The 27367-nt window shown below is 34.1% G+C and overlaps 1 protein-coding gene across 1 annotated transcript in view; it reads left to right on the forward strand.

The window, feature by feature from the left end:
- DMD (dystrophin) overlaps positions 1 to 27367 on the forward strand; it is a 2004585-nt gene that overhangs the window by 848639 nt on the left and 1128579 nt on the right. Inside the window, exons 35-39 of the mRNA XM_082716529.1 lie at positions 8110 to 8289; positions 8594 to 8722; positions 10283 to 10453; positions 24348 to 24470; positions 26832 to 26969. Coding sequence (XP_082572655.1) covers positions 8110 to 8289; positions 8594 to 8722; positions 10283 to 10453; positions 24348 to 24470; positions 26832 to 26969 — 741 coding nt within the window. The remainder of the gene's footprint in view (positions 1 to 8109; positions 8290 to 8593; positions 8723 to 10282; positions 10454 to 24347; positions 24471 to 26831; positions 26970 to 27367) is intronic.

Below are 27367 nucleotides of genomic sequence, written 5' to 3' on the forward strand. Positions count from 1 at the left end.
AAATGTAAGCTTCAGCAAAGTTTAATCTATATTTTCTAATTTAATTTATTAATTAAATTAATGTTAATTAATTTAATTTATATATTATATATATTTAATATATATTTTCTGATTTAACCACTAACAGATTTCATGTATTCCCAATTTAGTTTCAGTAGTGAAAAATTCAAAGCCACTTAAATAATTCAGCTACATGAAAGCCCTTTTAATATTCACAGTGTTATGTAAAAATTAAAATGATCAAATATAATTCCATGGAAAATTATTTCGGTTCCTTAATCCATCAGCATTTAGGATATTTCCTATCTCCTATTTTTCATAAATTGACCATTAGATTTTATTAACAGTAGCGTCAGGATACCAAGAGTTGCCTGAAACAATCACACATACATACAAATGTTGAATTCAGTTGTGTTAAATATGCAAAATAATTGATGTCTAAATAGCCACTTACGTAACAAGTCATTGTGATTTTCACTTTAATTTAAGGGACATATTTTTATAATATTCAACATGAGGAAGAACAGTGATGAGTTTTTTCAGTTATCTTTCTGCTGTCACTTCAGTCCTAAAATTTAGTGACAATCACCCAATAAAATCTTGTGACAGAATGCATCATTTTGTTTGCCAATTGGTTCTCAGCATTGGCTGCACATTATAATCACCTGGGAATATTTAAAAGGCTATCAGTGCCTGGAGCCTACCCCCAGATATTATGATTAAATTGGCCCAAGTGTGGTCAGTGTCTAATAATTCAGCAAAGTTTGTGAACCACTAAATAATGCAATACGAGTACTCTTATGAGATCTACATTCAGCTTAGTCAACCATGTCCTGTATTTTTTTTTTTTTTTAACAAGTACCTTTCACAGTTTAAAGAGATCTGGCCTCTGGTCCTAGATTATCTGGATAATTGCTTCAACTCATCACTCCTCTTAGCTATAAAAGCATGAGAACTATTACTTATTTCTAAAGTCTGTTACACTATCATCCCCATGAAAAATTACGTATCTTTTTTTAAAGCAAGCATAGTAATTTATCTGTGAAGTGAAATAACACTAGCAGACCATTAACTTGGTACAATGAATGCATCAAGCAGCTGTTACTTAGAAAATAGAACATCTGTTAAATGCCATTGGAGTCACTATTCACTGTCATTATAGTTATAGCTGTAATTTCTGTTCTGCACATTCTGCTTTCATGAAATTCTTCTTTAATAGACAATACATTATTAATAAAAAGTCAATACACATTGCCATAAAATCCACTATTTAATGTTTTATGTTCTTTTTGAATCTATCATTATATTATTCCTTCACATTACCCTAATAATAAAATATGTCCTAAACCTCTCCCATGACAGAAATGTAGGGACCTGCAAAAACATTATCATATTTTATCACATTTAAGACATTAGATTGTATGATACACCATTGATTTAATTACAGCTATTGTAGATCAAAAGAAACACAACCTTAAACATAAATACAAATTCTTTTTTTTTAATTTATTTATTTTCAGCATAACAGTATCATTATTTTTTCACCACACCCAGTACTCCATGCAGTCTGTGCCCTCTATAATACCCACCACCTGGTACCCCGACCTCCCACCCCCCTGCCACTTCAAACCCCTCAGATTGTTTTTCAGAGTCCATAGTCTCTCATGGTTCACCTCCCCTTCCAATTTCCCCCAACTCCCTTCTCCTCTCTAACTCCCCATGTCCTCCATGCTATTTGTTATGCTCCACAAATAAGTGAAACCATATGATAATTGACTCTCTCTGCTTGACTTATTTCACTCAGCATAATCTCTTCCAGTCCTGTCCATGTTGCTACAAAAGTTGGGTATTCATCCTTTCTGATGGAGGCATAATACTCCATAGTGTATATGGACCACATCTTCCTTATCCATTCATCCGTTGAAGGGCATCTTGGTTCTTTCCACAGTTTGGCAACCGTGGTCACTGCTGCTATAAACATTGGGGTACAGATGGCCCTTCTTTTCACTACATCTGTATCTTTGGGGTGAATACCCAGGAGTGCAATTGCAGGGTCATAGGGAAGTTCTATTTTTAATTTCTTGAGGAATCTCCACACTGTTCTCCAAAATTCTAAGTGTCATGTCAGTTTCAGAAATCTTAATATGTGATTGCAATAATGTAATTTTTAAATTTTCTTCCCGTAACTGTATTTTGTACCTAAAGGTGAAAGAACCCTCCCCCATCCTTGATGACCAGAAATGGTATAATATTTATGTAGACTGACTAAATGCAGAATCCACGTGGGGAGGGGAACCTTTTAAAATATCCTTTTGGGTGTATTAGTTAACCCTTCATCCAGATGAGAGGGAACTTGCATAAGAGATTAAGAGCTGAAATAAACAAGAATTTAGTAGCATCTTAGTAAAGGGAGAAAGATATAGAAATGGTATTGTGGCTCCTTTTCTTTTTTAACTAGATGTGGGGCTGAATGAAATAGAACCTATGGGCAGGAGACAGAGTGTAAAAAGGTTGGGGATGGGGAGTGGGAATGATAGGAAGTCAGAGAACTTATCCTAAGAATCTAAATCACTGGGAAATTCCAGGAAGAGTTTTGGAAGCCATTGCACGTCTGGAAATGTGAGAGATCAAGCCCAAGTGTGCTAGGTTTCTCTGCCCCTGTTAGAAAATAGTAAAAATATATGCTTATAAAAAAAAATAAATAATAGAAATAAAAAAAAAATAGTTGCGGATATGTTTCTGTGGGATCAGATAATTAATTAATCTTACACTTTTTACTATTTCACCTTTAAATAATTCATCTTACACTTTTTTTTACCATTTCACCTTTAATAAAATTAACAAAACTATTTCCATCACATGATGATGTGATCATTAGAAACCGACAGAATGAGTTTTCTCATCCTGCTATAACCCATCAGTGAAATGAATTGCTAAGCTGATGGCTGAATCCTGGACCTCATGCCATTTTAAATTAGATTCGAGTGATTTAACTTTCAGATATGAAGAATGAATCAGAATGTATTTCCATCTTTTACTTGAACACATGGGTATCTTTATTAGGAGAAGTTAACCTATGCCATCCCTTTTTTATTATAAGGAAATTGGAATAGCCTTTGAAAATTGCTATGGCTAGGAAGAAATCAACAACAAATTTATGTCTTTGAAATCATGGAAATTAGTGTTTAATATTTCGACTGTATGCTGGAGCTGGTATCAAATGTTACAAATTAAACATATGGACAGTAAAAGTATGTTAGATTTTATGGCAGTTAATATTTAAACCTAGTTCTACTCTTAGCTGATATTTTTCCTGTGTCATTAAAAACCCCAGGTGCCAAGCATGTATTTGACATTAAGCTGCTGGTGAAACTCCTGGAACTGGACTTATGGCCAGGTCATAGGTCATAGTAAAAGTGAATGTGAATAATTCTGTTTGTTTTTTGTTTTACTCAGCCTTAAAATCAGCCCTAGAAGCTATCACATTACCACAGATTGGAAAAAAAAAAAAAACCTTAAAGTTGAGCTAAATGACTTTATCATTTAGTCACTGAATTTGAACTTGTCCATTCAGAAGGGTAGACCTGTCAGAACCTTCTCCATCCCTCACCCAGCATGTCAGCCAAAGAAGGCATCAATGTTAAGGATTGGACTGGATGTCTTTCTCCTCATCTCACCAACCCCTTAAAAAACTACGTCCCTTAGAGAGGCATGAGTGAGGGTATGCAAAGAATGGCCAAAACAGTAGTTGGAGTTCAGTCCAGTAATTCAGTTCTCAATACATTGACAAGTATAGACATTGTTATGGTATGGGTAACTAATAGAACTGGGAGAATGGTTCAATTCTTTTTAGTTTCCAGTAAATACTCCATATTTTTCTTTTTGTGGCTGCTGATTCTTTTTTTTTTAATTTTTCAGTGTTCTAAAATTCATTGTTTAGGTACCATACCCAGTGCTCCATGTAATACATGCCCTCCATAATACCCACCACCAGGCTCACCCAACCCCCCACCTCTCCTCCCCTCCAAAACCCTCAGTTTATTTCTCAGAGTCCGCAGTCTCTCATGGTTTGTCTCCCCTTCCGATTTCCCCCAACTCACTTCTCCTCTCCATCTCCCCATGTCCTCTGTGTTATACCTTATGCTCCATAAGTAAGTGAAACTATATGATAATTGACTCTCTCTGCTTGACTTATTTCACTCAGCATAATCTCATCCAGTCCTGTCCATGTCGATACAAAAGTTGGGGGGTATTCACCCTTTATGATGGAGGCATAATCCTCCATAGTATATATGGACCATATCTTCCTTATCCATTTGTCTGTTGAAGGGCATCTTGGTTCTTTCCACAGTTTGGCGATTATAGCCATTGCTGCTATAAACACTGGGGTACATGTGACCCTTCTTTCTACTATGTCTGTATCTTTGGGGTAAATACCCAGTAGTGTAATTGTGGCTTCTGATTATGACCTTCATATTTTCTGGATTGTTTGGCACTTGATCCAATCCTTAATGGTGAACTTCAGTTACAAGTATCACCTCTTCCTTAAAACCATTCATGTTCATCCCAACCATGACTCATCTTTCTCAAAGAAGTTCTTTCTACTGTGATACCAAATACTTGACTGCACTTTAGCCTTTCTCTGCAGCTACACTGTGGGTAAAATTAAAGCAGGATATGCAAAGACTACTTCCTTTCTACTCTCTGGCAGTGAATGGCACAGTACAGAGTGGATATTAAGCACCAAAAGCAAATTCACTAATTGATATTTTATTGAGACCTGCAGAAAGTCATATCAGTATATTTTTTGAAGTCTAAGATAATAATATTTTAAAGTCATATTTTAATTTAAAATAAATCTGTTATATTCTTGAAACTAAGATAAAAATACTTTTGTTGGAAAAATAAAAATCTATTCAATGAGTACAATATTTTTCCTAATGAAAAATAGCATTTATTTCATACCAGTTTTTTCTTGAATCCCGAATGTGAAGATATAGCTCAAGGATTTCTTTTATGATAAGAATGAAAAGAGTGAATCACTTTTGGGGCTATTATCACCACGATGGTTACTGCTTTTTTTTTTTTTTTTTTTGTTATGTTCATCATGGCAGTAACTTTCATGTCTTTGAGTGCTGTCTTAAAATACTAGGGAAGCTAAAGTGATGCTCGTGATTATCTACATTTCCTATTTTATTCTTTTCATGAACTGAATGAAGTATCCCTATATATTAAACATTTTCTCTTGAAAATTAGCTATAGAATTTTGGCAGATGTTTAATCCATAGTAGTTGGCTGTGATCCATGAACTTTTTGCAACAATATTTCCCAAATTCAAAATTTCTAACCCTTCTGAGATCTGGAAATTTTCATTGCCTTTAATTGCATTATCTGGAGTAGAAGAGACAGATGTCTGTGTATATAACTTTTTATATCAAAGCTAAAACAGTGTCATCTTTAAGACATTTTAAGAGATAATTACCAATCCAAAGTAAGATTCAACTTTGTGAGGTGTTATCTTTGCAAATACATAATCTCTGGTGACAAGCCACTAGTCTGGAATGAATGCAGGAAGGAGGGCATGTTCATTTGCCTGTCTTTCCATATCTTTGACAAATACATCTTGAGTATAAGTTTCATAAGGACAGAGACATTCTCTGTCATTTTATTTACAGTGCCAAGAATAATGGCTACCATATAAGGTTGTGAAGGTCGTGTTCCACACAAGGATGCAGATGAAAGGAATAAAATCTAGCCCATGAGCACTCACAAGTCAAGCTCCAGAAGGGCTGTTTTCATGCCAGGGAGGCATTTCTCATAATTTCCTTAAAGACATTAAGTAGAATAACCTATGTCATTGCTACAACAGTGATGCCTTTAGTAGGAGCTCAGTAACATTTAGGATTGCTAAATGAAGGAATTCCTTCTATGAACAGCTGGCTTTACCCATGCACTACAGATGACAGCTGCATCACAGACAACCCTCTACACGGTAGCCAATAAGTGCATTTGGCAATAATTACTCAAATCTCAGATATTTGTCCATTGAAAAAGAAAAACACAAATACAAAAGATTGTGTTGGGATAGGAGAAACAATATCTTTTGTGCACAAATCACTTTATACAGTCTTTTTATCAGATTTATTACCCCTATTTATGTGATGTGAGATGCAAAAACAAAATGCATACACATAGTGATTTTGAGTTCAGCAGACCTGATGGTGTGAAGGATAGGCAGCCACAGAGCATCTACAAATTAAAGATGAGGTACAAGCTGGCCTCAAAGAGACCCTCACTCTCAGTCTTGATTACTTGGCCCACTTCTGATACTCTCTGTACATTTTTGATTTACCTCTTTGCAGGTGAGTTCCCTCCTCTTTCGTATTGTTGCTACTCCCCAGTGATTTTGTCTTACTCTGGCTTTGGTTTGCTCTGGTGAAGATATCAATTCCATTTCTAAATGCCTGAGCTGGTGTGTTGTCACAGTCTCTGTATCTTTTACTTAAACTTTTTGTGAGGGGTGCCTGGGTGGCTCAGTGGGTTAAGCCTCTGCCTTCAGCTCAGGTCATGATCTCGGGGTCCTGGGATCGAGTCCCGCATTTGGCTCTCTGGTCAGCGGGGAGCCTGCTTCCCCCTCTCTCTCTGCTTGCCTCTCTGCCTATTTGTGATCTCTCTCTCTCTCTCAAATAAATAAATAAAAATCTTAAAAGTAAATAAACTTCTTGTGAGGTTCTGGCCTGGCTTAGCCCATAGTGAAATGTCCCACAACAGTGTGGGGGCAAGAAAGGGATCAGGGCAGAGGTCAGGAAGTGCAAGATGGTCACCTGGTCAGCCATGATACATCACCAGAAAAGGGCTGGGGTAGAGCTGAGTATAAACTTTTATACAAGGATCAGTTTTTCTATCAGCTTTCTACATGCTTTCTAATATTAAATGTGCTTGTTTTTAAATTTTGTAAATCAGGTCTTAGAAAGTGGTGGTGCTTTCTTAGGGGGTTCTCATATTACTTCTTTATTTTCACAGACCTCTAATTGAAATTAAGTATTATTTTTTTTCAATTCAGAATGCGAGCAGCAAACCCCAGTAATAGCTATAGTTCCTGCAACTTTGTCACCAGTAAAAATGGCAGATAATTCTATATCATATTCTATTCGTTGTCTATATTTCAAGACACCAGTTATATTCATCACTACTTTTAAATTACCCTAAACATCTGCTGCTAGATTATTATAGTTGCATACATTAGGAAAGAAAACAGGTATTACTATCTTACAGGTTTTAAAGATTTTATTTATTTGACAGAGAGAGAGAAATCACAAGTAGGCAGAGAGGCAGGCAGAGAGGCAGGCAGAGAGAGGGGAGAAACCAGGTTCCCTGCGGAGCAGAGAGCCTGACGTGGGGCTCAATCCCAGGACCCTGGGATCATGACCTGAGCTGAAGGCAGAGGCTTTAACCCACTGAGCCACCCAGGTGCCCCTATCTTACAGGTTTTAAAAAGATATTTTGTATATTGTTTTCCAATAGAACTCCTTTCCTTTAAAATCCAGTGGACTCAAGTTTATTTTTTTAATATTATTATGAGAAAGAGTCCTTATGTTTCACCAGATTCCAAATAGGTTTGTGGCACCAAAATCCTGAAAATTTCTTCTGTAGAAATACAAGAGCACACTACTTGCTAAATTTTCTAAAAGCCATTGTTTATTTGTGTATGGGTCTGTCTTCACCCAGTATATTTACAAATTAAGTAAATATAAATATGTTTAGATGGACAATATGTATGTTTATCCATTAAGTATAAATAAATAAATAGAAATAAATATAAATAGAATAAATAAATAGAAGTTCAACATGCTTCTCTGTGTGTGTATATATATATACACACACATATCTAGATAGATAGATATAGATATAGATATATGCTTATATATGCCCAATAAGGTAACTACAATGTATATGGTAGGATTTTCTTCATTCATGAAGACATATGGAAGTTTTAAATCATTGAAAAATCTTACTGTAGTAACTATACACACAGTCATTTCAAAAACATTAAATCTAAAGACTACCATATATGAATTACTCCAAGCTCAAATACTGTCCTTTTCACAGGCTACTCAGAAAGAGATTGAGAAACAGAAGGTTCACCTGAAGAGTGTTACAGAGCTGGGAGAGGCCTTGAAAACGGTTTTGGGCAAGAAGGAGACCTTGGTGGAAGATAAATTGAGTCTTCTGAATAGTAACTGGATAGCTGTCACTTCCCGTGCAGAAGAGTGGTTAAATCTTTTGTTGGTAAGAGAAGAAGCTAGAGGATTTTCAACCCCTCTCCATTATGAGAAAGAAATTATGTATGCTTTGAATAATAATATCTATGTCTGCAAATTCCTTAACTTTACATGAATGGTGGCTTTTAACACCTATAACTATATTTTAATATTTTGCTATGTCTCTGCAGTATTTTATATGGAGATCACCCCTAAGTGTGATTTGACAGATACTATTCTTTTTGCCTTTTAATGTTATAGAAAGCATGACAGATCTTTTAAGAATATTATCTAACCAGTATTATGTCATGGTATATCTCTATAAAATTAAGGAATACCAGAAACATATGGAAAACTTTGACCAGAATGTGGATTATGTCACAAACTGGATCATTCAGGCTGAAGCACTTTTGGATGAATCTGAGAAAAGGAAACCTCAGCAAAAAGAAGACATACTTAAGGTAGCAAATAAAATATTATGAAAAGCAATTTTCTAACTGTACACCAATCATCTCAGTAATCAAGGAGTTATTAATAAGAGTGAATAAAGTTCTTCCTCTCATCCTTCCTCCCTCTCCTCCTACTTTCATACCCTCCCTACTTTCTTAACTCACATGGGAGTTAATGACTTTGAAGAGTTTTATAATCTGGATATATGTCCATATCCACCTCTCAGCTAATTACACAAAACTTAAACACCAATGACAAAGAGATTCCAGGATTTATTTTGGTGTAATTTTGTAAATTCCTGCCCATTTGACTACTTAGTAGTGTGTTCCTCTATCTAACATAAGGATCAGTTTCCCTGTATCATTCACAGCCTATCTGAAATCCAATCATCTGGACATTTTGCCTGTGCAACATCCAAATCTTCATAATTAGTAACAGTACTCAGCTTATATAAATCTGGATGTTTTTATTTTTTACTATATGTAAAGTAAACATGGCTTCGTGTTCTCTCTTTGTATATCAAAAACAATTATTAGGATGTCCTGAGTCATCTTTCAGAAAGGCAACTTAATCTCCATTAAAAAAAAAGATAGCTATAAAAGGATATGAGAGGTATAATGTGCGAATTTATCTTATTGATGCTATGTTAATCTCCATTTGATAACATCTTTCTCAATTAAATAGGAAGAATTAAATTTTAACAAATTTTATTTAAATTAGTGATTCCTTATTTTGTTGTGCTGAAATAATAGTATTTAACTAGTGGGTTGCTAGTTAAAGAACACTCAAAAATTATATTTTCTGTCTGAACAACGCATATGTTAATGTTAATGAAATTGTTATTTTCCAAAGATTATAATTCATTTTTAATGAAAAACTATTGATGTATTTCAGGCTATCCCTAAAACACATTTACTCTGTTGTGTGTACCTTTTCTTGCTTTCTCTTGTCCTTCAATGTGTAGTTAAGGAATGCCATTTTAACGTGAATTTCCTCCAAGGTCTTTGAAATAATAGGACCTAAGTTATTTCATTTATACCCTCTCTGACCCCTTGAGTCAGGCAGAACCTTCTTCACTCCCTCTTTCAGTGACACAGAATCCTTATTTATTGGAAAGTCCATTTTCCCCCCATGATGCTCAGTATAATAAAAGGGAACTCAGAAGTATTCAGGAAGGAATAAAAAAATTTTCCTCAGCTACCTTTCCTTCTGAGGATATATTAAGGTTGTTCCACGGCTATGACATTGAGTAGAGTTAAGATAAAATAAGACTAAATATAAAATATGCTGGTTGTGGGCAACATAGAGAAGTCAGGAAAACAATCCTCGTTCTTCCTCAGATTAAAAATAAACCTAGATCCAACTTAAACAGGAGCAGTGATCTGTTTTCCTGAGATGGCACACATTCTCAGTCTTCTCCTCTATTTTAGGGAAGTTGGCTTTTTCCTCCCTCTGTATTCCTCTGCATGTGCTTGTTCTTTGTTTGTCTTTCTCTTTCTCACTTTCTGGCTCTCTCTCAACTTCCATTTAATTACTAACTTCGAGCCCTGTCTCTTGCTCACGGAATATAGCGTTTAAAGGCTGAAATGAATGACATGCGCCCAAAGGTGGATTCCACGCGTGACCAAGCAGCAAAGCTGATGGCGAACCGCGGCGACCACTGCAGGAAAGTAGTAGAGCCCAAAATCTCAGAGCTCAACCATCGGTTTGCAGCCATTTCTCACAGAATTAAGACTGGAAAGGTAGGAAGATCTGCTCCAAGGTGGAAACTAGTGATAAATGATCTCTTGCGAAGGTTACGCAGTACTCTGAAGGGGGCAGGCGACCCCCACAGCAAGGTTTTCAAAAAGAAAATGAAGGCCAAAATGTATTTAAGGAAATTTTAACACTGAATCTCATGGGCGATCAATCTCTCCTCACTATCCCCCACCAGTCTCTCTGTCTGTCTGTCTGTCTCTCTCTGTCTCTCTCTGTCATTTTTCCTTTCATGACACAGCTATTCTAGAACTGCATTCTGTACTGGTTCACTTATGTACTTTCAGGGGTAACCTTCAGCAAAGTACAAATAGCATGCTGCAGGCCAAAAACAACAACAAAAAAGCACAAAAGACATCTATCTAAGGAAAGCACTACTGACTTATTTTGCCAAATATAACATTGCTTGTGTGTAATATGGATCAAATATCCAAATGGGGCCTTGTACATCTCTTGCATGATCTAGGGTGTTTGTATCTCTTTATTGGTCGTGCACATGTGTGTATGTGTGTGTACTTAACTTGCTCTTGCTAATTGCCGATACTTACTGTGACGAAACCCATTAGGATACAATAACATGCTCAAGCAATGAAAACAAATAATCACAAAGCTTATATATCTTAATTTTGTAATTTTATATGTCTATTTATATTTATTCTATTTAATGAAGAACCAGGGAATATGGAACTTTTGCATGATAACCCTTTATATTTGTGTAACATTTAATGAAGACAAAATCTTTCCTAATAGGCAGCTTGCAAAAATACACAAAAATATATAAATCCAACTCTTTTGGGTTAGTGTTAAATTGCAAGGTAATTACCCCCAATTTTATAAAATGTCAATTGATACATTTTCAACATATGTGATATGCTTTCAAATACAAAAATGTATGTAAAATAAATATGTGTATTTACATATATAGATAATTGCTATAAATAATCTTAGATGAGAAAAATGTCTTTATAAATATTTGTGAGAAAATATGATATGATGTAGTATGTCAGGTAAGTGTTGACCCCTGGAACAATAGGAGAATATACTTGAATATTATTTTCAAAAATATGGACACCCAATAATAGCATGATTTACAATTACTATATTTTCTAACACATTCCAATGTATCACTGTTATATGTACTAGTATATATTTAAAAGAGTTTCTAAAATATATTGAAATGTGATATGAATTTCAAATACTTAATACCCACGAAACATAGATATCCTTCAGAAATCGCTCTCCCAAAGCAGAAAAGGCATTAGCATACCTTAATGCATTGCTGCTTCTTTGTAATGCTTAAGTTAACGAGTTAGTTTTACTCATTTATGTACTACTTTAAGGAAACTGTCCTCACCTGGAAAATATCTGAAAGGCTCCAAACTTTATTCTCACAGCATAGCTGGTTTTTAAAGAATTTACTCTGCTGTTTAAGTCCATTGTTTTTATTTCTATGGACTATCATTAGAGTATGTAATATATAAACAACCAAAGGCTATTTCAGTCATCTTAAGAAATGGATGCTGGTACTTCATTATTGGGTTTTGTATTCTTCCTGCCATATTTATCATTAAGCTATAGAATATTTCAGAGAAAACAAGGTATTGTTTTCTTGATCCTTGCAACAGTAGATTGAGACAAGTTATGTCACAGGATTGTGACTTGTAGATATTGACAGATGAGTAGAATTCAGCCTGTATGATAGATTGCCAGACTTAGCATGGCCAAGAGAAGTCTGTGAATTTTCATCCTATGTTCCGTACACATTTGTCAGTTACTTCCATATGTCTTGCATTAGACGAGCCACTTGCTGCACTTCTTTTATTGTCCTTACTGAAGAAAAGCATAAGAGATTTTAAATCAATATTTTCAATATATATATAAATTAACAAAAGAATCACATTGTCACTTTTCCAAGTACTCCTTTTTCTCTAAATCAATAAAGATGACTGAATGTGATAGTGACCCCATTCGGGGGCTTTGAGAGATAATTATGCTCTATCGTCATGATAAAACCAAAAACATGGAGGTAAAGCTTATCTGACATTTTGCTGATTTTTTCATTGCATTGTGCTACTAAAGTGTGGAAGTATACACGGGTGCAAAAGATACTTAAGAATATCTGTTATGAACACAAACCTAGTCATTGTAATCATCTGACATACTTAACACTAGTACATTTTCATGAAGATGTTCAATTAATGAGATAATTCCAGCAATCACGTAGTATAATATGAAGAGAAGTGACATAAAAGATGGAATCCGAGGTGTAATTTTGTCAGCATTAGGCAGAACATGTGATTTGTCATAAATAATGTTTATCAAATAAAGGAGTTAAACCAGATTAGCACCACCCTCAGCCCTGAAGGATTATTATTTAGAACAGGACGTAAAAAATGGTAACAGGAGAGTTAGTGGATGGGTGGATTTCTGTCCTTTTATCTTTCTCCTTCCTGTCGTAGGGTTCAAGAGATACAAGTTATGTACATAGAACATAGTGTAAAATTTCTGGTTTAGCTAAAATAAGGAGTAATTAGAGTAGTTCTTAATAGTTCTAAAGTTTGACAGTCCAGTGGTCTTTTGTTGATGCAGTAAGGAAATTAAAATAATGACCTGTACGTGTGTTTGTTTATAAAATAGGGTAATTCGGGAAGTGCTGAACTTCTTGGGGTGACTTGATCTCAAAGTCAAGCTCCTAATATGGTAGAGCTTATGCATGGTGAGATTGGGTTGGAGTATGCCCTTCTTATGTTTGAATCTATGGGCAGGTTTTATATAAAAGAATAATCTGGAAGAAAATCTACAGTGATTAAATAAAGTAGGTTGGGAATATATATGGATAGAAAGTAGACTCAGTATAAGAACTCACTTCAGGATCCTTTTAATGGTCAACTAGAAATGGCAATTGAGCAGAGCAAAATTTTACCCTGAAAACTCACCAACAATCCCTGGATTCATTGTCTGGTGAAGAATACAAAGTTTATGTCTCCTGCAAGGACTGTTCATGACAAGAAATGAAAAATCAGGAAGGCAGTGAGCATTGAGGTCCTCAGTTTAGATTGGTTGAGAACTTGTCCATGAGATGCAGCTCCTTGTAGTGGTAACTTTTAACTATGGGTGAGGGGGGAAAAAAAGGAAAACGTTCTTAATTTCAAGCCATGAAACTTGCTCCCAATGTGGTCTTGGATGTGACACTACCTTTCAGAGCCATGTTTTTATCTAGAAAAGTAGCAAGATGATATCTGTCTTATCCTAACCTCAAGAATGTGGTAAAAATTAAATGACTTAAGATATATAAAAGCATACATTTAAAAAACCTACATGTTACTTTATAAATACCAAATGGTAAAAATCATTAATATCCACAGTTATTTCCATCATATTATATGTTAGCCTTGAATGGCCAAATTTTGAGAATTGAGACAGAAATTGAAGGGAAAAATAAATGGAGGATTGGCTGATTTCTCCTTCTGGCCTCTGCTGGAAATGGGCTAGGATCAAGAAGGTGTCTTTGATATTTCCATTGTAAGGACCAGCCTTATAGATTATCAAGTGGACCAATATAAGAAATACTAGAAAGTTCTGCTTGTCCCAAATATGACATGAAATGCCACCTCTTCCCATTTTATTTAGGTTGATTGGTAGTATCTGATTGCATTGCTTAATCTCTCCTAATCTGCATGAAATCTGTTTGAGAAAATGACAGCTTTAATGGTCATGGTCAGAATTATAAAAATGAGCCAGTGGTAACTTCATCACCCTGGGTAAAGTCAGAGGAATCAATGGTCAAAGACAACATGTCTCAACTCATTCTGTCTTAGGGCTTCTGAACATGGTGGCATAGCAAAGTGATAGTGAGGAAGATACTGTCAGAAAAAGAAGATAACAGGAAAGAGGTACCTAGAGGGCAGAAATAAACAGAAATAAACTGACTACTCAGTACTGTTACTTACGGCATCTCTGCTTCTCTCAATCTTCTGAGAAGCCAAATTGGAGAGGGGAGTCTGCATTTTGGGAGAGATGGAAATTGAGGTAGAGTTTAAAGGATTAATGAAGGAATGGTTGGGAAATTACACCGATATGAATGATCTCTTAACAGCCATGTGGTATTTCATGTCATAATGTTTGGTTCTGTGCTATCTGTATTGCTAGCTAAGGAGTGATGAATTCAAAGAGCTTACTGTTTAATGGTGGAGTGAGATATGTTCATGGATATTGGGCCAAGAATGAGTGTATACTCAGTGAATTAACAGCCATTCTAGCCACACAGAGGAGGTAGCAGTTCAGGATAACCTATGAAAAAGCTCAAGAGTATATAGAGTGTTCAGTGGAGAGTACATTCAGTTTACTTTCAAAATGTAGAGCATTGAGCGTGAAGCTTAGTTGTGGATGATAAGACTGAAGAGGATGATTAGACACAGTGTGGAGAGGTCATGACAACTAGACTAATAGTTTATGCTTAATTCAGTAGGCAATGAGGAGTTCCTAATGTTTTTTTTTTTTTCAGTGCACTGTTGAAAGGTTAGTCCAATAGTAGTTGTGAAGAGAATTCAACTGAATAATAACAGAAGTAGGGAAACAATTAGGAAGCCATGGTGATAATCTAGATGGGAAACACTGAATACGTCAAATAAAGGGGTGTCTCTGGGAATGAAAAGGAGGTCATAGTGTAGAGCAGTAACTTTCAGATCTTTCTTTACATGGAGGAACTGTTAAAACACAGATTGCTGTCTGTCCCCTGCCCCTACTGCCCATAGAGATTATGATTCAATAGACCTTGAGTGTGGCCTGATACTTGCGTGTTTAAGAAGTTTCTGGATGATATCCATGCTAAGGATCTGAGAACCAGATGGTCTACAGCTTCTCTCTTTGAGAGCCAGTGATCTCCACACATTAAAAACTAGCCTAGGGGCGCCTGTGGCTCAGTGGGTTGAGCTTCTGCCTTCAGCTCAGGTCATGATCTCAGGGTCCTGGAATCGAGCCCCATATTGAGCTCTCTGCTCAGTGGGGAGCCTGCTTCCACCTCTCTCTCTGCCTGCCTCTCTGCCTACTTCTGATCTCTCTCTGTGTCAAATAAATAAATAAAATCTTAAAAAAAAAATCTAACCTAAACTTAAATTATTACATGTGAGTACCAAAAAGATGGTGAGCTAAAAAATGACTCAGGATTCAAGACTCATTGGGTATGAGAGTCTACACCTGAGTTTCAAGAATAAAATATGCATCAAGATATTATTTATCACCTTATAATACTTAATTTAAAAATAGTGTTGACTAAACATTTTATCTAGCTATGTCCTATTAATATAGGCAATTACTTTGTTATAAGAGATTATGAAGCTTATACATATAATTGGCCTATTTAAATTGTCTTCATTTCTATAGAGCTGAAATGTTAAATTATTGGCACTGCAACGGGCACCAACCAAAAGAAAAGTGAACTTGCTTTTTATTTCTTTAATTCTTTATTAAGATTTATGTGCAGGGCACCTGGGTGGCTCAGTGGGTTGAGCCACTGCCTTCGGCTCAGGTCATGATCTCGAGTTCCCGGGATCCAGTCCCGCATCTGGCTCTCTGCTCAGCAGGGAGCCTGCTTCCTCCTCTCTCTCTCTGCCTGCCTCTCTGCCTACTTGTGATCTCTCTCTGTCAAATAAATAAATAAAATCTTTAAAAAAAAAGATTTATGTGCTACTGGGGGAAAAAAGAGTTATGTGCTGTTGGGTATTTTATACCCTATATTCTTTAATTTGCATAATGGGCCTAAAATTCATGTGGCAGTTTCTCTATATATATTTAGTGTAATTATCACATGAGATTTGGACAGTCTGGCATTGTTTGTGTAAATATCCATAGTTTTGTTGCTATTATAATTACACTGTCAAGTTTTTGACCTCCAATCAGAGTTAGCAGATGGAAAAGTAATTGTTTTTTGGATCAGGGACTTTTCACACACACACAAACACACACCCCTTTGACAAAGCCAGTGATTTTCCCATTTAGTAATGAACATATCAGGAGGAAAAAAAGCCCTATATTGTTGGGCCTAATCTATCTTAAATAAGGATTTTTTATGTAAAAAATAATGTATGAATACTTTAATGAGAGTTTAGACAATGTTTTGGCTTTTTTAAACATCAGTGGGAAATAAATAATAACACAAATATTACCTAGAATGTCAAAATAAGATATATTGGATTTCAAAATTTTAAGTAATGCCTAATTTTCAGTAATCAACTTTATCGTTACAAATATATTGATCTTTTTAATACCTTCTCTGATGGAAGAGAACATGGCCCATTAATTGGCATGGTTATTCTTGTTTGTATATATGTATGTATTTGTATGCGTACACATATGTATTACAATACATCTGTATTGTACAAATACATATCGCATACACATACATACACACACTTTTTAGTGAAATTTTATACAAAGAAATTATAATGAAAACATAAAGACTTTGGTAAAGTTCCACAGGAATTGCATAATTTGTAGGGTACTAAAAATGTAACAATTACTGTTAATATCCTCAAATAATATTAACAAATTAATACCTAAACCATGTAGTACTATACCTGCTAATTTTATTTCACTGAAATAAATAAGAAATGAGCCTAGCAACAGAATCCCTATATTAACAACTTGTCACATTTGTAATTTGCTATCTCTTTATCAAGGTTAATTCTGTTGAAAATTTAGTCACAAATCCTTCTTACAATAATTTAAGATGTTTTCAAAATAGATGTTAATCTAGTTTGGTAAGCGATGTCATTTGCTAGAACTAACTGGCTCTTATTAGCATGATATTTAAATATGTTTAAATATTATTATTTATTATTATTATTATTAATATTAATATTATTATTTCAAATAACCATGCTATTTGGAGATTTCTGATTATGATCCTTTAAGAAGGAAACCTATTTCTCTGGTCAGTCATCAGATGCAAAAGTAATCATTTCTTGGACCAGGGACTTTCAGATATTTACAGGGGACTGTGAGAGTCAGTGGGTTGCCCATTTTCTCAAAGCCTGGTTAGAAAAATGTCAGATCCTGGCTCACTGCTTTGTGTACTCCAGCATGCTGAAACCCAGCATACTTTATTACTTCTGTTTATATTATCAGGTATTTCTTATCCTCATATTATATATCAATATAAACATGTCTAATTTCACATTAAAAATGATTTAAGTGCACTTCTTTGCATTTAAAACAAAAAGAACTGAACAAAAAAGCAGAAATAGAGAGGAAGGGAGAAGGGGAAGGAAAAAGAAGAAAGAAAAAACGCACAGCTGTCCAAAGTATTGTATTTTTGCTTTTAATTCATTTGTTTCCTTCATATATTTTTCAGTGCAATCCTTTCTTCTCCTATTTCAGCTACTACTACTTCTGGAAATTATTTAATCATGAGGTAGAGAAATGCTCCAAGTTATATTTAACAAAAAAGCAGGCAGTGGGCTGGTTCTTGAGCCACCAATATCTCTTAACCAATCAATATATTTTCTACCTAATTCTGAAAAGTATGACCATGAGATTAATCTCATCAATTCAAAATCCAATATACTGGGTAACTTTCCTTAATTAACTCCACAAATTTGGGAGTTACCATATTTTACATTCTCATCCTCAAAGCATCAAAGATAACCCAGTACCTTACCTAATTAGTAAAAGAATCCAACCAATCTAATGTCACTCTTCTAAGTCAATTTGCTTTATTTCTTTAATATAATTTCTTATTTTGTTTGGAGTTTGCTCTTACGAATTTAAAATAAGTGAGTGAATGAATCTATAAACTATGTGATTATCTTCATTTTAGTTAGATCTTTTTAATATGAGTGGTTTTCTTTGTAAGTTTTCTTCCCTGTCCAGATATTTGGATTTGAAATAGCTCTTCATAACATATTAGTAGTATGTCTTTTCTGTATTACAGGATGTTACTGGTCCTTGAAACTTTATTCCTTTTGGTTTCTATGAATTATATTTTTAAAACCAGCATTGTAATGATAAATAAATTTTCAAAACTGCAGAGTGGAAAGAGAAGACTGATTGGTTTGAAGCATATTTAAACTGATCTGTAGCGCTCAGATTATTTATTTGCAATTTAGATATTAGTGTAATTTGAATGTAGTGACCATTTATCACATTTATTAAGATTACATAGTCTATATTAACAAATGTTGACTTTGCTGTCTGTGTAAACACAGTCATTATTATGTTAGTGTATCTGTGCACGTTAGAAGTAATATTTAACTAAAAGTAAGGTTACAATTTAAAAATTATAAAGTGTATTTGAGTAATTTCAATGCTTCCAATTTATAGTGAATCAATTTGTAATTGATTTTGCCTTTTTCAGTCTGTTATTGTTTGTTAACTTGTTATATAAATCACCTTTAATGCTAAGACTTTAACAAAGCCTTAAATTTCATTAATCCTAAATCATACAGCAAAGCACAATTAATAGCTGTTAAGCAATCTGAAACATTAAAAATCAAGGAAAACAAAGTGTTGTCTTTCTCAGTTTCTCTGTCTCTTCTTTCTTTTGTGTCCGTTTATCTGTTTATTAAACTTTCCTATGTTTTACTTTATTTGTATTTGGTATGACTACACAGTCATGTTAAAGCCATTAAGATGAAAAGGTAAGTAAAAAATTAAATGGTGCAAAACTCATGCCTGGTTTATACTCTTCCCTACAATATTATAATCTTTGTTTGATTATTTTCTGTGTATTCTAAAACCTATCTTGTGTGCATGTCTAACATTGTGATTTAATTGTGATTCCAGTTCTTTTGTAGTCATATATTTTCTTTGAATTCAATAGAAGAAATTTCCTTAATAATTAAGATGATATCCACATTGTTTTCAATTTCTTTAAATAATTTATCATAATTCTGAATTTAAAAAGGCATTATATACTTTATATGTTTTAAACTTTGGTGACTCACAAGTGAGCTGTTATGGAAGGTTGCTTATTGTGCATTTCTCTGATGAGCTTTTATATAATAACTATAAATTACAAAGCAACAAAGACCAAAGAATGATATATAAAAATAATTGGTCAGAGGATTACCTTCATTCGGAGTGTTATGACCAGTGAACTCTTAAAGAAGCATTTAAATTTTCCCAAATCCTTGTATTTGAACAATGAGTATTAATCATACAGATGTCAAATGGCTGGTTTGATCTGGCCAATAGTATAGCCAAAATAATTGGGTTGAGTACTTATGGTTATTTTGGTTACAAAACTGGTTACTGGTTAATTTGATTAATATATTGGATGTTCTAAAACTAGTAGTTGGTATAGTAAGTATCTTTTCTACAGAAAAAAAGGAGTTATAATTGCTATGGAAAAGAGTACGTAAGATATGTTCTGAACTTCGGGGATTAAAAAAAATATACTGGTGAGACAAAGTATAAACTGATGAAAGTGAAATAACATTATATTCAAATATGTAAGAGATACTGAAGTACAGTGTAGGGTACTGTACACATTAAATGAGGAATAGAGACTCCTGATAGAACATGTGGAACCCACTCCCATAAGTTTTTCTATCCACAGAAGGCTACTGGAAAATTCCTCTCAGAGAACATATCTGAAAGCAAGTGAATGAGATGGACATTATAAGAATTGTCTAAATCCACTAAAATCTATTAACTAAAACATTAGCATCTTGACTCTCATTAGTAAGACATTACTCGTGATAGATTGCAAACTAGTAATGAGCTATTTGTTCTCTTCAAAGTAATAGTTATAATAATTGCTACTCATCTGTACTGTGTGAAAAGGTAACCATAAACCACATATGGCTACTGAACATTTAAAGTGTGGCTACTCCAAATTAAGAATTGCTGGAAGCATAAAATACATAGTGGTTTTTGAAGTCTTAATAGGAGAAAGTAAATATAAATTATCTTGTTAATTTTATGTCAATTATAGGCTTACATGATATTTTGGGAAATAAGGTAAATAAAACCTATTATAATTAATTTCATCCATTTGTTTTTACTTTTTAGTATGGCATCTGGAACACTTCAGAATACCTATATGACTTGCATTATATTTCTATTTAGCTGCATTACTATAGATGAACAAAACCCTTTGAATTTAGAGGAGAGAATTAACTATAAGTTGATAAAATTTTAGGGAAGTATTCATGTGAAAAGTGTCTAACATACCCATCATTCTGCCTCTGCATGTATATTTTCAGCAATGGGTTACTTACTACTTTAAAATTAGTGCTTTTAAAAAGAAAAAAAAAAACATGGCACTAATAAATTGTTCCTATATTAAACTAAAATTCCGGCTCCAGCTAATTTCTACCCATTGATTCAAGTAATTTACTTTGGAACCACACAGAATAATTCAAATCCCTAATCTGTATAATGGCATTTTTAATAAATGGAGGGCAATCTTTGATCAGGAAATCCAGACCCTACATATACTACTAATAAAATCTAAGTTTGCATTATCTTGTTTGATTGATTACTAATTCATTTTGTAGTAGTATTTCCTAAAAGCTATTTGTATCTGCTTATATTGTTTTTGTACTTTATGGCATCATTATTACTAGCATTTGACTAATCAGGTCTTTCTGATTTTATACAACAAAAATTGGGTTATTTAAAATTCCAGACCATTCAAGATCTCCTTGAATTGTTTATTCTACTACCCCATGATTGGTCATTCATTTACTTAGTTTGTTGGGCAGTATTTATTTATGAGAGCCTTCTATGTACCAGGAATGACTCTAGGTTGAACAAGATCGACAAATTCCTTATCTTCATGGGGTGTTCATGGAACTCATCCTTCTCATTGCATGTCTTTGTGCATGCTTTTTGTGTCCAAATAATTCCTGATGAAAATACTGCACAGAGAATAACAAATATAAAACACTTTGGCATTCTCTTTGAAACTACCCTCTGCAATGATCTAGATTAATTAATCAACAAATTTTGTTGTTCAGAATGATACAGTGTTACCAAACTAAGTCTCAGTTTCTCCATGCTCACCTTTGGAATTTAAAGATTTTGTCAGTTACCTTGGTAAATAGAAATACTCAGTCAACAAGCATTTATTTTATCCTTCATAAGCCCTATGTTTTCAAAAGAAGATCTTTTAATGGAGTCAATAGATGGGTACGATTTTGAGTCAATACTTGTCGAGCATTTATCATATGTCATATGGATACATAGGATTTAGGGAGAAAATGATAACCTATATTTACTGAGCATTTATTGTGTCTCAGACAATGTTCTAACTACATTTGATCCTCCTAACAGCCCTGTGAGATAGAGATCTTTCTTATTTTCATGTTACAAATAAAGAAACTGGAGCTCAAGGACACATAACTTGTCCAAGATTCCCCAGCTACTAAATGGTGGAGCCCAGATTCAATCTTGACATTCTCATGCAGGAGCTTAGGCTCTTCACCAGAAGATTAAAAAAACAAACAACAATAACAACAACAACAACAACAAAACATTCTAAGGACCAAAAATCAGGGAAGTACCCAGAGTTCACCAATAGGTCTGTAAGAAAGGTTGATACTAAGAGCACTTAAATAAGTCTAGAAAGGTCCTTGGGGCAATATTAGGGAAAGCCTTAACTATCATGTTAGAGTTTAGACTTGATTCTACTTGTACTTCTTGAATAGAGAAATACCTTAATGAAAGCCATATTTTGGAATATATTGACCTGATCATTGTGCATAGGATGGAACTGGTCATGTGAGAAGGAGATTATAACCTCGTAAGGAGTTTATTGCCTTAACTCCTGTGTAAGGACTACAAAGGTGGTATCTCTGGGAATAGAAAGCAAGTTGATCAAGGTGAATGAATTCACAATGATTTGACTTGATTAGATATTAGAGTGAAGTGTTGAAAATGATATGACTCACATTTTAAGCCTGGATGAATGGTCTTCTATTCAAAACTGGGGAAGCTGGTGTGCCAAGCAGGTGGGGAGGAAGATAATGAGCTCATTTCTAGACATGTTGAACTCTAAGTGAGAATCAGGTGGCTATTGGAGAGTCTAAGTTGAATTCAAAAATTCAGCCGAAGATGAATATCTGGGAGATAATTTGAAAGTTAGAGTTAAATTTGGGAAGGTAATACAATACATCAGGCAAGGAGTATTGAGAAAGATGCACGGAGGCCCAAGTTCTCAGCCTTTGAAACTACTCCCTATATTTGATTATGGGGAGATAGGGTGAGCTAGAGAGGGAGCATGCATACAAGTAAAATAGATAAATCTGCCTGCAAATGGGCCCTTGTTATTTTGACACCCAAACACTCAATAAAAGTTATTTTTAAAATACCTATCATTGTATTTTCACATAATTATGTAGAACAATGCATTTGCTCTAATTAAGTATTAGCAAATGTGTACAATTCAATAATATCAAATTCATATTGTTTAGTTATGATTTGAAAAGTTCATCTTTTTGCTTTTATAATACTTCTCAGAAATATGTTTTAAAAGTGTAAAGGTATGTTTACAATATGGCGTAGAAACATCCCATAAGCATATCTATAATACTCCCATTCTATACTGGTTCAAGAACTAACTATGACATTTCAAATTGCAAATGTTCATTAGGATTTAAAAATAATACTGAAAATAAGTCACTTTTTAAAAAGAACCCATAAATCCTTCCTGGTGTGTGTAAAAGTGCCTAACAGATAAGTGTCTATTCATGTTGTGTGCACGAATCATGTTCTTGTGAATAGGATTTGATTATTCACTTCTTCATGAGTAGATATTTGGTTTTTCCTTGAACACTTATCTTTATTGTCCTCTAGGAGATGCCAGTCAATAAAGAAAGAGTAAGATTATTACTGGGAATGTGATGGGGAACAGTAGATGGGGACCAGTCCTGATGCATGCCGTTGTCCTGGTATAAGACACCGGGGGTCATTCCTGAATTGGTTTTACAAATGGGCAAATGTTTAGCTCTGTAAGAAAATATGATTTCTATATGTCATCTATGAGTTTTCAGAAGCTATCGCATATAAAATATGTTTTAGTGTTTTAATGCAAAGAAATTGGATACAGGGTAAAGATCAATAGCACATTTATTTTATTAACTGTTTGAACTTTGATAATTAAATCTTACCTACTCCTTTGAATATATATATTTGATTTCCAATGTATTTTTAATCATCACTCCTCTTCAAGTCGTTTCTTTAGAAAAAAGGGTTTTAAAAATGTTTGAGACTACAGTCATTACAAATTTCAAAATCAAAGAAACTGTTATGTTTATGAAGTTGGAAAATAAATATTCAGATTTTTGTGTGAAACGTTCTGGGTTCATTCATTTGAATTTTTTTGTGCTATCAAAGAAAGTAGTCCTAAGGCAAGCTCATGGCATTGTTTGTCTTATGAGAGCATGCCTATCAAATTTTCCATGTTGAAAATGTCATTTAAAATATTGGAGCAGATTGCCATATAGTTTTTCTGAGGGTAAGGAGACATTTCTGCTTTTCTTTATGAGGTTACTGTTACTTGATGAATGAGGCAATTTCTGATAAGAAACATTTACACAAATGGTACTTATATCAGAATATTTTAAATAAGATCAAATTCAACTTTAGAATATTAACAATTAGCTCAAATATATGGAAATGAACTTCTGTTGAAAAAAGAGAATGATGAATTGCATTATCTTGTATGTATGCTCAGCTCTGATGATGTTAAATGTTTGTCTTTATTTGCATCCTCAGGTACTTTCCCAGTTGTATTTCAAAGCTTTCATAAAATATAATATGAGAACATAATGCATGCCATTATTTTAGCAACAGGAGGTTGAACAAATGTAATTTTTGGGGTTTATGTTTCTAATAAAAAGTAATTTTGATTTAAATTAGCACTATCTTTTTTTTTAGGCCTCCATTCCTTTGAAGGAATTGGAGCAGTTTAACTCAGATATACAAAAATTGCTTGAACCACTGGAGGCTGAAATTCAGCAGGGGGTGAATCTGAAAGAGGAAGACTTCAATAAAGATATGGTAAATTGGTTGTGATAAAAGTGTGAATGAACTAGGAATGGAAATGAATAAATATTTGGAAAGAAATTAGATAACTCAAGTCTCCAACTAAGTTCTCATTGCAAATCTTGCACATTTCGTGATTCTAATAATTTATTACAAATGCAAAGTATTCTGGTTGAACATTTATTATGGATGCCAAATTACTATGGTATGGTCACATGGGAGCACTTGCAGATCCTAGTAAGTAGTTCCACAGTTTTTCTCTGACCTATACTATTTTCAAACTCAGAGGACAAAATGTAATGGGGGGAAAAGAGTTAAATTAAAAAATAAACTGGAAATTTAGTAAGAAACTCAGCCATCAAGGATGGATGATGTTTCTGTCAGTCATGATTTTGGTAGTAGAATGTCTATTTCAGAGGAGGGGTATTAGACACAATACAAAAATTACTTATTAAAGTTTACCACAAAGTGGTTTTCACAAAAAGTTGATTAAATAGTACAATAGATGTCTAAAATGTTTATAAATCCATGCTGCTTATTTCATGGGAGTAAAGAAATATAACCATGTGGGCTGTTCCCAAACTCATAACATTCTCCTTCAACCCTGATTAATTTCAAAATGTCTGTTACATTTCTCTCTGGCTTGAATATTTGTGCATCACACCTCTTTTCACTGACATTTTTCTCCTTCCACATCCTGGTCACAAATTCCTTTTCCCTCTCCACAGCCATCACCAATATGGCCTTCTTGACCTCTACATATATCATGCTTGAGATTTCCCAGACATGTATCAATGTTAGGAACTTCTGAGACAATGCTTTTAAATGGCATTAAAAGGCAATATATGAATTTTAGATAGTTGGCATGTGAAACAATAGGAAAACTATTTTCCACCAATCTTAGTTCGCATTGGTAACAGTTCTGACTTCTAGAGCTGCCTGAGTCAGTACTCCCCGTGTATGGGGTTTGGTGGCCTTGCCAACTCAGCTCAGTGAAAGAAAGTCGAGAAGAGGCTTTCCAAGATGCTGAGGTAAAACTACCTCTCCTTCATGTCAAAGAAGAAAACAGAGGGCACTGAAGTGAAAAAGAGTACTCTTTACCTCTTGGGCTGTTCACCAACTCTGCCCTATGGCTAACACTTACCTGCTTGGGGGGAAGAAATGAAGTGGGTTTTGCTGATGTTGTTTATTTGTTTTGTCCTCAGCCCCAGCAAAGGAAAGACTAAAAGGGAAAGACTTTTTAAAATAAGTAAGGTCTTTCATAGATTATAAACATATGTCTGCGTTATATTATTTTATTACACTAATAATTGACAAATCTCAGATAAAATGTCATTCCTCTGAAAAAAATAAATACTTCTTCAGTTGCGTGTAGCAGTTTAAATATGGACTGCCGATTTAGATAGGTAGCATCTGAGTACTATGGATGATTGTACACAATACACATATATGTGACTTTTCATATTTGTTATTCTTAAGTCATCAGAGTACCTTGTACCATTCAAGTTGAGCCTCCTCAAAAGAAAGTTTTCATACACTCAGTTGAAAGAAAGATAGGAAGCTTGAAGTGAAAAACCACATGGTCACATATGCTACCATATTAGATGGGCATTTATTCAAATAGTTTTCTTTTGAAGTGAATGAAAATATTATTCTTGGAGTTTAAAAACTAAATGTGCAGTGAAAAACATTTTCAAAGAATTTTCCTGATCTATATTTTAATACTTACTGGATTGCATTTATTTAAAAACAACATGCATGTATGGTATATTTTTTTAAATTACTTGCAATATTCAGTAGCCATTGACTACATCATTTTTTACTAATGCCCTAAAATTTGTCCTAATTTGGACATAGAGATTATTTAAAGTAGATGATTTGAAATAAGTGTACATTTAAAATATGTTCACTTAAGAGTGAGTGTGTTAAAACGTTAAGAATCGTAGCCATCTGACACTTGTCCACATCCATATTTCTGCATGGGTTGGTTGACATTATAGATGACACATTTAGTTCAGATTTCCAAACTTTAATTTCTGGAAACCTACCAAAAATCAAAGCCAGAAGAATGCTTCACACCAATTGGTGCCTTGTGTGAAATGACGAACTACCTTACAATCCTATCTTCCTACATATCGCCCACTACCAGGTGTACCCTTTTGAGCTGGTTGGCATCCTTCCTAAATCTCTCTTTTCAAAGCTCAAGTAAACCATACGAAAGCAAAACTATGAGCACAGTATCTTAGAATAACTTTCCTGGCAAGTCTTAAATTGGATTTTTGTGTGTGTTTAAATGACATGTTTTATTATCTCTTGTTAACGATGTACAGCTTTTTAAAAACCAAAATGAAGACTGTACTTGTTGTTTTTAATCAGAGTGAAGACAATGAGGGTACTGTAAAAGAATTGTTGCAAAGAGGAGACAACTTACAACAAAGAATCACAGATGAGAGAAAGCGAGAGGAAATAAAGATAAAACAACAGCTGTTACAGACAAAACATAATGCTCTCAAGGTATTAGAGCTAAAATTATAATATACCTTGCCTGTGGGTTTTTTTTCTTATGTAGGATAAAATATATTGTGCATAAATAAAATCTGCTTAAGAATCTTAGTCACCAAAAAATATATTTTTCTTCCTGTTCAGTGTATGTGCTTTATTTAACATTTTTGAGTGGTGTCTTTGATTTTGAAAGAAGTGTTACTTAAAAGAAAATGTGTTTTTTGCCTGAGACAAATTTTTCTGAGTAGTGTTTGGGAAATATTACAGTACATTATTCATAGTGTTTATACATTTAATTTTCTAATGTAGCTTATTTTTATATTATTTTTACGTTTGTCTTAAAAGACCTGTTTAACTGCCAGAATAACCAATTCATATTTTTGTGGGTTTTCTGCTGCCTATATTTGATT

The sequence above is a fragment of the Mustela nivalis genome (genome assembly GCF_964662115.1).
Source record: "Mustela nivalis genome assembly, chromosome: X".
Classification (NCBI taxonomy): Eukaryota; Metazoa; Chordata; class Mammalia; order Carnivora; family Mustelidae; genus Mustela; species Mustela nivalis.